This window comes from Piliocolobus tephrosceles, chromosome 9 (assembly GCF_002776525.5).
Source record: "Piliocolobus tephrosceles isolate RC106 chromosome 9, ASM277652v3, whole genome shotgun sequence".
Lineage (NCBI taxonomy): Eukaryota > Metazoa > Chordata > Mammalia > Primates > Cercopithecidae > Piliocolobus > Piliocolobus tephrosceles.
This window is the reverse complement of record NC_045442.1, coordinates 70,047,779-70,059,416: the sequence shown is the minus strand read 5'-3', so window position 1 is coordinate 70,059,416 and position 11,638 is coordinate 70,047,779. Positions and strand designations below refer to the sequence as shown.

At 47.1% G+C, this 11,638-nt stretch overlaps 1 protein-coding gene across 3 annotated transcripts in view; it reads right to left on the bottom strand.

Annotated features, from left to right (window-relative positions):
• The window catches only part of SEC24C (SEC24 homolog C, COPII coat complex component), a 29,685-nt gene that overhangs the window by 16,785 nt on the left and 1,262 nt on the right, over positions 1–11,638 (bottom strand). For all 3 annotated transcript variants that reach the window (XM_023204940.2, XM_023204941.2, XM_023204942.1), the window contains 2 exons: positions 9,894–10,093; positions 5,706–5,841 (listed from right to left, as the gene is read on the bottom strand). In XM_023204940.2, coding sequence (XP_023060708.1) covers positions 5,706–5,841; positions 9,894–10,065 — 308 coding nt within the window. In that variant the 5' untranslated portion in view covers positions 10,066–10,093. Of the gene's footprint in view, positions 1–5,705; positions 5,842–9,893; positions 10,094–11,638 lie in introns of those variants that run through there.

Genomic DNA, 11,638 nt, shown 5'->3' with positions numbered 1-11,638 from the left:
TTTTTTTTTTTTTTTTTTTTGAGACGGAGTCTGGCTCTGTCACCCAGGCTGGAGTGCAGTGGCCGGATCTCAGCTCACTGCAAGCTCCTCCTGTCGGGTTTACGCCATTCTCCTCCCTCAGCCTCTGGAGTAGCTGGGACTACAGGCGCCCACCACCTCGCCCAGCTAGTTTTTTGTATTCTTTAGTAGAGACGGGGTTTGACCGTGTTAGCCAGGATGGCACATTTTCTTTTAAGCTTAACTTTGCACTTAAAATTTTTTTTGTTTCTATTTTCTCTCTCCTTTCTAGATGTTGGTAGCAGAGGGTTTTCAGATTATGTCAATCTGCCACCCGGCTGAAATTCTTTGACTCACTCCAACTGGGTAGTTTTCTTTATGTCTACACTGAAACTGCCTTTATCGATGATGCTAACCTTGCCGAATCCAGTGGTCAATTGTCAGTCTTCATCTTACCATTTGGCAGCATCTGACATAGCTGATTACTCTCTTACCTTCTTGAAATACTCTCTTCATCTGATTTCAAGACACCACACTCTCTTGGCTTATCTCCCACCTCACTACTGCTCTTTCTCATTGTCTTTTTTTTGTTTTTTGTTTGAGATGGGGTCTTATTCTGTCACCAGGTTGGAGTGCAGCAGTGAGATTTCGGCTCACTGCAACCTCCACCTCTTGGTTTCAAGCCATCCTCCCACCTCAGCCTCCCAAGTAGCTGGGACCACAGGCATGTGCCACTATAGCCAGCTAATTTTAGTATTTTGGTAGAGTTTCAGGGTTTCACCATGTTGCCCAGGCTTGTCTCGAACTCCTGAACTCAAGCAATCCGCCTGCCTCTGCCTCCCAAAGTGCTGGGATTACAGGCGTGAGCCACCGCGGCTGGCCCCTCATTGTCTTTTGATGGCGGCTCCTCTTTACTTTTAAATGTTGGTAAGCTCCAAGTCCTCAATTCCATTCTTTACTCACTTTCTAAATGATTTCATCCATAGCTTTAAATATCTATAGACTGAGGACTTCCAAATTTCTATCTCCAGTTCTAACATCAGTCTTGAGCTACAGATTTGTATATGCACCTGCCTACCTAACATCTCTACTTGCACAGAGTTTATATGAGGGACATGAGCATTTGTGGATTTTGGTATCTGTTGGTCAGGGGAGGTTCTGGAACTATTCCCCCATGGATACTGAGGATGACTGTAGTGAGATTTGATATACATTTTGAAGGTGGAGTCAATAGAATTGGATGTGGGTTATACGGCATATTTGCATATATCCTCCTGTATACTTTTTTTTTTTTTTTTGAGACAAAGTCTCACTCTGTCACCCAGGATGGAGTACAGTGGCACAATCTTGGCTCAATGCAACCTCCGTCTCCTGGGTTCAAGCGATTCTCCTGCCTCAGCCTCCCAAGTAGCTGAGATTATAGGTGCCCGCCACCACACCCAGCTCATTTTTGTTTTTAGTAGAGATGGATTTTCACCATGTTGGCCAGGCTGGTCTTGAACTCCTGACCTCAGGTGATCCACCCACCCTGGCCTCCCAAAGTGCTGGAATTACAGGTATAAGCCACCACACCCAGCCTCCTCCCATGTACTTTAAATAATCTCTAGATTACTTTTTGTTTTTTTTGAGACGGAGTCTCGCTCTGTCGCCCAAGCTGGAGTGCAGTGGCCGGATCTCAGCTCACTGCAAGCTCCGCCTCCTGGGTTTACGCCATTCTCCTGCCTCAGCCTCCCGAGTAGCTGGGACTACAGGCACCCGCCACCTCGCCCGGCTAGTTTTTTGTATTTTTTAGTAGAGACGGGGTTTCACTGTGTTAGCCAGGATGGTCTCGATCTCCTGACCTTGTGATCCGCCCGCCTTGGCCTCCCAAAGTGCTGGGATTACAGGCTTGAGCCACCGTGCCCGGCCAATCTCTAGATTACTTATAATACCTAATACAATGTAAATCAGGGGTGTCCAATCTTTTGGCTTCCTTGGGCTACACTGGAAGAAGTGTCTTGGGCCACACATAAAATACACTAACACTACACTAGTGACAGGTAATGAACTTTAAAAAAAAAACCTTGCATTTTTTTTTTTTTTTTCTTGAGACGGAGTCTCGCTCTGTCCCCCAGGCTGGAGTGCAGTGGCGCGATCTCGGCTCACTGCAAGCTCCGCCTCCCAGGTTCATGCCATTCTCCTGCCTCAGCCTCCCGAGTAGCGGGGACTGTAGGCGCCCACTACCACTCGGCTAATTTTTTTGTATTTTTATAGAGACGGGGTTTCACCATGTTAGCCAGGATGGTCTTGATCTCCTGACCTCGTGATCCACCCACCTTGGCCTCCCAAAGTGCTGGGATTACAGGCGTGAGCCACCGCGCCCGGCAACCTCATATGTTTTAAGAAAATTTATGAATTTGTGTTGGGCCACATTCAAAGCTGTCCTGAGGCATGCAGATTGTGAGCCACGGGTTGGACAAGTATGAAGTAAATGTTATGTAGAGTCCAAACTGTGGGAAATTCTTTAGGTTAACTGTTTTGTTTTCTTCAACAGATAAATACTAAGAAAAAGAAGACAGAGGTGGAGCTTATAGACTTAAAAGACATACCAACTGTTTTTCCTGTGGGTAAAACTAAATTGTGGTATGTGGGGTTGTACATTTGAGGGTAAACGTTTTTTTGAGACAGAGTCTCACTCTGTTTCTCAAGCTCTGGAGTGCAGTGGCGAGATCACACTCAGTGTAGCCTCAACCTTCTGGGCCCAAACGATACTTCCACTTCAGCCTCCCAAAGTAGCTAGGACAACAGGCATGCCACCATGCCCAGCTAACATTTTATTTTTTGTAGAGATGGGGGTCTCCCTGTATTGCACAGGCTGGTCTCAAAATTCTGAGCTCAAGCAATCCTCTCATCTTGGCCTCCCAAAGTGCTAGGATTTTTTTTTTTTTTTTTTTTGAGAGGGAGTCTCGCTCTGTCGCCCGGGCTAGAGTGCAGTGGCCGGATCTCAGCTCACTGCAAGCTCCGCCTCCTGGGTTTACGCCATTCTCCTGCCTCAGCCTCCCGAGTAGCTGGGACTACAGGCGCCCGCCACGTCGCCCGGCTAGTGTTTTGTATTTTTTTTTTTTTAGTAGAGACGGGGTTTCACCATGTTAGCCAGGATGGTCTCGATCTTCTGACCTCGTGATCCGCCCGTCTCGGCCTCCCAAAGTGCTGGGATTACAGGCTTGAGCCACCGCGCCCGGCCCAAAGTGCTAGGATTATAGGCATGAGCCACCTCACCCAGCCAAGTGTAAATTATTTTTAAAAAACCACAAGAAAATCAGCTGGGCGTGTTGGCTCACACCTGTAATCCCAGCACTTTGGAAAGCCAAGGTGGGTGGATCATTTGAGGTCAGGAGTTCGAGACCAGCCTGGCCAACATGGAGAAACCCTGTCACTACTAAAAATATTTAAAAATTAGCCATGTGTGACGGCCGGGCGCAGTGGCTCAAGCCTGTAATCCCAGCACTTTGGGAGGCCGAGGCGGGCGGATCACAAGGTCAGGAGATCGAGACCATCCTGGCTAACACAGTGAAACCCCGTCTCTACTAAAAAATACAAAAAACTAGCCGGGCAAGGTGGCGGGGCGCCTGTAGTCCCAGCTACTCGGGAGGCTGAGGCAGGAGAATGGCATGAACCCGGGAGGTGGAGCTTGCAGTGAGCTGAGATCCAGCCACAGCACTCCAGCCTGGGCGACAGAGTGAGACTCCATCTCAAAAAAAAAAAAAAAAAATTAGCCATGCGTGATGGCAGGCACCTGCAATCCCAGCTACTCGGGAGGCTGAGGCTGAAGAATCGCCTGAACCCGGGAGCTGGAGGTTGTAATGAACTGAAATCACACAACTGCACTCCAGCGTAGGCAACAGGGCAGGACTCTGTCTCAAAAAAAAAAAAAAAAAACGAAATTACTATAAGAGTCAGGATAATGCAGGATAATTGTTATTTATAAGGGGAGGGAGAGAATAATGTTTGAATCGGGGCACACGGAAAAGGCTTCTGGGGTGAGTGGCAAAGTTCTCTTTCCTCATCTGGGTTGTAGTTACAGTTACAAAGGAGTTTGCTATATAATAATTTACTAAGGCATACATTTGTTTTGTATTTTTTTTTTTTTTTGAGGCAGGGTCTTGCTTTGTCACCTAGACTGGAGTGCAGCAGTACAATCATGACTCACTGCAGCCTTCATCTTGTAGGCTCAAGCAATCCTCCCACCTCAGCCTCCCCAAGTACTGGTATTAAAGGAGTGAGCCACTGCACCCAGCATGGACCAATGTATTTAAAACAGTTCCCTACCCCCTCACTGTACCCTCATCCTGTTTTATAACTTTATGTACATTCATGTACTTGTTATCTTCTATGTACCCCACTTGTTTGACTTATGCAGGCTTACATTCAATGCTAAAAATGTGTATTCTGGACACCCAGTTAAAGTGTCAGAAAGTGACTTTTCTATTATCATACCTCTTTCCCACAGTTACATTTTACTCTTTATTTACCAAAAACAAACAACACTCCTGGTCAGGTGCAGTGGCTCATGTCTATAATCCCAGCACTTTGGGAGGCCAAGGTGGGCAGATCACTCGAGCTCAGCAGTTTGAGACCAGCCGGGGCAACACAGTGAAACACCATCTCTACTAAAAATACAAAAAATTAGCTGGGTGTGGTTGCTGATGCCTGTACTCCCAGTTACCTGGGAAACTGAGGTGGGAGGCTCACCCGAGCCTGAGACGTCCAGGCTCCAGGAAGTTGTGATCCTGCCACTGCACTCTAGCTTGGGCCGCAGAGTGAGACCCCGTCTCAAAAAAATTAAAAAAATTTAAAAAGCACTCTAATAGAGATGACTGCCCTCCTTTAATGGACTTTCATGTTAAAATGGGTTTATTGGGTCATTGTACCACTGAAGTTTTCACCATTTATGTGGTTTCCCTTTTAGTATCTTTCAGTTCATAACTGGCCATACCCAAACTTAACCAATCAGTCTTACTAAGTGCCTGATCTAGAGGAAAGGGGCAAATCAAAAGAGATGTAAATAATCCTGAGGTTCTCTCTTCCCATTTCTCCCTTAGGGTAGGCTCAATAGGACTGCAACCATTATTGAAGATGTATGTCTAGTAAAGCAAGAAACTCAAGTTCACAGAAAAGGAAGAATATGCAAAGGAACCCAGGTACTAAGATGGGTCAATAATCCACAGGGCTGCACATCAGCAGTACCTGTAACCTAGAAAAAAGAAGACAAAGTACAGAAGGGTAGAGGGAAGAGAAAAAGTGATCTACAAGAAGGGCAAAGGAGAGAGAAAAAAAAAAAACCCATAACTTCCTAACCTTTCTACTTTCATCAGACCAATTTTATTTATTTATTTATTTATTTATTTATTTATTTATTTATTTGACAGAGTCTCACTCTATTGCCCAGGCTGGAGTGCAATGGCACGATCTTGGCTCACTGCAACCTCTGCCTCATGATTCTTCTGCCTCAGCCTCACAAGTAGCTGGGATTTCAGGCACACACCACCACACCCGGCTAATTTTTTATTTTAGTAAAGAGACAGGGTTTCGCCATGTTGGGCAGGCTGGTCTCGAACTCCTGACCTCGGGTGATCCACCCACCTCGGCCTCCCAAAGTGCTGGGATTACAGGCATGAGCCACCACACTCAGCCTCATCAGACCAATTTTAGATTGACCAAGTACCTACCTTTGCATCTGAACAGTGGAGCTTGGGCCATTCTGTACATCTCCTTGGCCAAACTGGCCATATGCAGCCTGGCCACAAGGAGCCTGTGCTGTTGAGGCTGGAGGTGCCCCCGAGGAAGGTGGGGCTCTTGACATACCTGAGGGTAAAGGACAGAAACTAAGTGATTGGGAAATAACTTTCTCCTCCACCCTGAGCCAGGAAAGCAAAGCAAGGATCAATAAACTCAGACCTTCACTGGCCCAATACCACAGTTTAGGCAGCGAAAAGGACACTACCAGCATACAACTCTAGCTACAGCAGTATTCTAAACACAGATTCCCAACAGGGGGCCTACACTCTCCTAGACAAGCATACTAGGGGTGAAGCTGTAGCCAGAGACACAAGAATGTAGGGCCTTCCTTTGATCACCATACTCTCAAGTCAATCCAAGACTGCCTAATATTCTTACCCTAGACAACAAGTCAACTCTTTTAAGGAAAAGATCTTACTCCAGAACTCAGAAACTTGGAGCATACATGAAAAAGGAGACTCAGAAGATGACCAAGTAATATACTGAACTAGGCTGCAAAGAAAGACACTTCTTGGGGAGATTATTCTCCCACCTTCTTCATTCATTCTGCTTATACTAACTATATCCTTTCATCCACTTCTAAGTGTGAAAACTTCAAACAGCACGTGATTCAGGAATGTGTTTCTATAGGTCGGAGACCTTGTTTCTGCCCAACAGTTCAGTAAGGACAGCTGGCCTGTCCTCCCGTTAGCACTGCCACCTGTGTCCTCACAAAAGATGTACTCCATCCTTCCTATTCCTTAGAACCACCATCAAAGCTACTTTCACTACTCTTAGCCATTCTTCACACATGAAGTTCAAGGAGAAAGCAATTAGTTACTTGGCACATCACTTTTGAAATGCGGATGACCTCTGTTCAAAGAATTGTTTTTCTTTTGCTCTGCCCTCAGTAGAGACTGGACATTATAGAACTTGCCTACAGGAACATGATTAACCTAAACTTGTTCATCAACCATGACAGAATCGGATATGTTTTCCTCCAACAAAGCTTTCTCGTGAGAGAATGCCAAACTCCAGGACTTGACAAAGCGGAGGTGGACTCTGTTCAGCCAAAGTCTCAGCTTAGAATTAAGGTTCTTCCAAAGATCTGAGGCCTAATCTCATCACAGTTTTTTTTTTTTCCCCCACAGGTTTTTTTTTTTTTTTTGAGATGGGAGTCTCGCTCTGTCTCCCAGGCTGGAGTGCAGTGGCCAGATCTCAGCTCACTACAAGCTCCGCCTCCTGGGTTTACGCCATTCTCCTGCCTCAGCCTCCCGAGTAGCTGGGACTACAGGCGCCCGCCACCTCGCCCAGCTAGTTTTTTGTATTTTTTAATAGAGACGGGGTTTCACCATGTTAGCCAGGATGGTCTCTATCTCCTGACCTCGTGATCCGCCCGTCTCGGCCTCCCAAAGTGCTGGGATTACAGGCTTGAGCCACTGTGCCCGGCCTTCCCCACAGTTACAATTAAAATCATCATACTTCATTATTTCCCAAATCTTACTCGTATCTCTTTGATGCCTTCTTTTTTCCATATCCCCTTATGAAAGCATAAAGAATTTGGCATACCCTAAATCATCGGCTAGCCTAAGCAAAGATTTACTGTTAACTACTTCCAAAAAGCCCCTCTGGAGAATCTGTAGAGTACTAGCTGCTCTTCTTGAAAAAGTAAGGTAAGGCCAGACGTGGTGGCTCATGCCTGTAATCCCAGCACTTAGGGAGGCCAAGGCGGGTGGATCACGAGGTCAGGAGTTCAAGACCAGCCTGGCCGACATGGTGAAACCCTGTCTCTACTAAAAATACAAAAATTAGCCAGGCTTGGTGGCATGTGCCTGTAATCCTGGCTACTCGGGAGGCTGAGGCAGGAGAACTGCTTGAACCCAGGAGGCGGAGGTTGCAGTGAGCCAAGATCATGCCACTGCACTCCAGCCTAGGCGACAGAGTAAGGACTGTCTCAAAAAAGAAAAAAAAAAAAAAAAGAAAGAAAAAGAAAAAGTAAGGTAAAAACCAAACACTCAACCTAAAGCAGCATCGGATTAGTATTCTCTTATTACCATGATATTACAGAGCATCTAAGAAGCAAAGGAAACTCAAGCAAAGGAAAAGGACTGATATCAGAAGAAAGATATGAGAGGCACCAAAAGTCAGGCACACTAATATCACACTTTTCATCCCCATAAACTACACTGTCCCAGGCTAATTTATACATAAGAATCATCAGTCCAACAAAAGGCATTCAACATATATGAGGAATAAATGATTTCAAGGAGACTACAAGTCAACAGGAAATACTCGGTCCTGGTCACAGGATCTAGAGGGGCGTGGACCACAACCCTTCCATTTAGCTCTGAACAACATGACCAGGTGATACCCACAGTAAGTGAGCTGTCAGTAAACTTGGCAGATGTGTTCCCACTAGATGGCTTAAGGCAGAAACATAGTACCTTACCTAAAAACACGGAAGACAGCTGGGCGCGGTGGCTTACGTTTGTAATCCTAGCACTTTAGGAGGCTGAGGCAGGTGGATCACCTGAGGTCAGGAGTTCAAGACCAGCCTGGCCAACATGGCGAAATCCCATCTCTACTAAAAATACAAACAATTATGGCCGGGCGCAGTGGCTCAAGCCTGTAATCCCAGCACTTTGGGAGGCCGAGACAGGTGGATCACGAGATCGGGAGATCGAGACCATCCTGGCTAACACGGTGAAACCCCGTCTCTATTAAAAAATACAAAAAACTAGCCGGGCGAGGTGGCGGGCGCCTGTAGTCCCAGCTACTCGGGAGGCTGAGGCAGGAGAATGGCATGAACCCGAGAGGAGGAGCTTGCAGTGAGCTGAGATCCAGCCACTGCACTCCAGCCTGGGTGACAGAGCAAGACTCCATCTCAAAAAAAAAAAAAAAAAAAAATACAATTAGCGGGGCGTGGTGGCACATGCCTGTAATCCCACTTGAGGTTGGGAGTTCAAGACCAGCCTGAACAACATGGAGAAACCCCATCTCTACTAAAGATACAAAATTAGCTGGGTGTGGTGGCACATGCCTGTAATCCCAGCTACTTGGGAGGCTGAGGCAGGAGAATCACTTGAACCCAGGAGGCGGAGGCTGCAGTGAGCCGTGATCGTGCCACTGCACTCCAGACTGGGCAACAAGAGTGAAACTCCGTCTCAAAAAAAAAAAACAGGCCGGGCGCAGTGGCTCAAGCCTGTAATCCCAGCACTTTGGGATGCCTAGACGGGCGGATCACGAGGTCAGGAGATCGAGACCATCGTGGCTAACATGGTGAAACCCCGTCTCTACTAAAAAATACAAAAAACAAAACTACCCAGGCAAGGTGGCAGGCGCCTGTAGTCCCAGCTATTCGGGAGGCTGAGGTAGGAGAATAGCGTAAACCCGGGAGGCGGAGCTTGCAGTGAGCTGAGATCTGGTCACTGCACTCCAGCCCGGGCGACAGAGCGTGACTCTGTCTCAAAAAAAAAAAAAAAACAAAATACAAAAAACAGGCCAAGCACGGTAGCTCAAGCCTGTAATCCCATCACTTTGGGAGGCTGAGGCGGGCAGATCACAAGGTCAGGAGTCCAAGACTAGCCTGGCCAAGATGGTGAAACCCCATCTCTACTAAAAATACAAAACAATTAGCTGGCGTGGTGGCGGGCGCACATAATCCTAGCTACTCAGGAGGCTGAGGCAGAGAACTGCTTGAACCTGGGAGGCGGAGGTTGCAGTGAGCCAAGATGGTGCCACTGCACTCCAGACTGGGCGACAAAGTGCGACTCCGTCTCAAAATAAATACATAAATAAAATACAAAAATTAGCTGGGCGTGGTGGCACATGCCTGTAATCCCAGCTACTGGGGAGGTTGAAGCAGGAGAATTGCTTAAGCCCCGGGGGCAGAGGTTGCAATGAGTTGAGATTGTGCCACTACACTCCAGCCTGAGTGACAGCAAGACTGTTTCAAAAAAAAATAAAAATAATAATAAAAAAAGGAAGGGCGCCCACGGGGCTCTCAGCTACACAGGGGCAGATTTATGTTCCTCAATCCCAGTCACCCAAACTCCTCAGGTAGCTTAGCTAGAGCAATACAACCCAACCTGAAGACTCTGCTGATTTCCCTCCCTAGCTCAAAAGAAACAGAAACATACCTTGGGGAGGTGTTTGCTGATAGCCTGGTACTGGGCCATTGTAGGCTCCATAGGGAATGGTGGGGGCTGTGGACCCTGACTGCCCACCGTAGCTGGACTGATGATACCCTGGGTAGACGGGCTGGGGCTGCCCAAATGATGGCACAGGTGGAACTGACTGGTTGACGTTCATTATGAAAGCATTCCCGGTTTGGTCTCACCTATTAGAGAGAGAGAAGAGAAATTAGTCAAAATGAACTTTCTAAAGAGAGCAACTATTCAGGGCAGGAAGTAGAGATAAAAAGAAATTGACCTTATCAGACAGTGATCAGTTTAATAATCCTCACACATCCGCAGGATCTTAGTAATTTTCTGCCCCAGTCACTATTCAGATTACCTTCTAAAAGCAAGGATTTTGTTACTCTGACCACCCACCCCTTGTCACCGTCTAAAGAATATAAATTTCAACTTCAGACAGACCCACTGAAATGGAGCCTCCATTCCCCAGTGGTATGATTTCTGGTGTCTAGTCACACAGAGTCTTGTGGCTGATGAACTACCTTGATGTTACAGGTAAAAGAAACAATGTTCCCACTTTCCATTCATTCACTCTAGCATCCATTCATTCAACAAACATCGAGTACCCTCTAGTGTGCCAAACAATTGATTTAAAATCAATCAGGCTAAAAGTCTAAAATAGACCCGCTAAAATCCATCCCCCTCAATGACAAAATTTAGATTTACAGAAATGATATTCTTTAGCTAAACTGCCATAATACAAATGATACTCCAACTCCAGTCTTTCCACCAAAAGAGTGTATGGACCTTAAAACTGAAGGTTTTTTTTTTTTTTTAAACAGAGTCTTGCTCTGTTGCCAGGCTGGAGTGTGCAGTGGTGGCACGATCTCGGCTCACTGCAATCTACGCCTCCCGAGTTCAAGCAATTCTCCTGCCTCAGCCTCCTGAGTAGCTGGGATTACAGGCATGTGCCACCATGCCTGGCTAGTTTTTGTATTTTTAGTAGAGACTGGGTTTCACCCTGTTAGCCAGGCTGGTCTCGATCTCCTGACCTCGTAATCTGCCCACCTTGGCCTCCCAAAGTGCTGGGATTACAGGGGAGCCACTATGCCCGGCCAAAACCGAAGCATTAAAATCAATAAATGTTGGCCGGGCGCAGTGGCTCACACCTATAATCCCAGCACTTTGGGAGGCCGAGGCGGGCAGATCACTTGAGGTCAGGAGTTCGAGACCAGCCTGGCCAACATGGAGAAACCCAGTCTCTACTAAAAATACAAAAACTAGCCGGGCATGATGGCACGCGCCTGTAATCTGAGCTACTTGGGAGGCTGAGGCAGGAGAATCACTTGAACCCGGGAGGCGGAGGTTGTAGTGAGCTGAGATCGTGCCACTGCACTCCAGCCTGAGCAACACAGCAAGACTCCCTTTCAAAAAAAAAGAATAATAACAAATAAATGTAAAGGACACCTGAAAACTCGAGCAAGGTAACAGATTAAAACCAAGTACAGGCCGGGCGCGGTGGCTCAAGCCTGTAATCCCAGCACTTTGGGAGGCCGAGACGGGCGGATCACGAGGTCAGGAGATCAAGACCATCCTGGCTAACATGGTGAAACCCCGTCTCTACTAAAAATACAAAAAATTAGCCGGGCGAGGTGGCGGGCGCCTGTGGTCCCAGCTACTCGGGAGGCTGAGGCAGGAGAATGGCGTGAACCCGGGAGGCGGAGGTTGCAGTGAGCTGAGATCCGGCC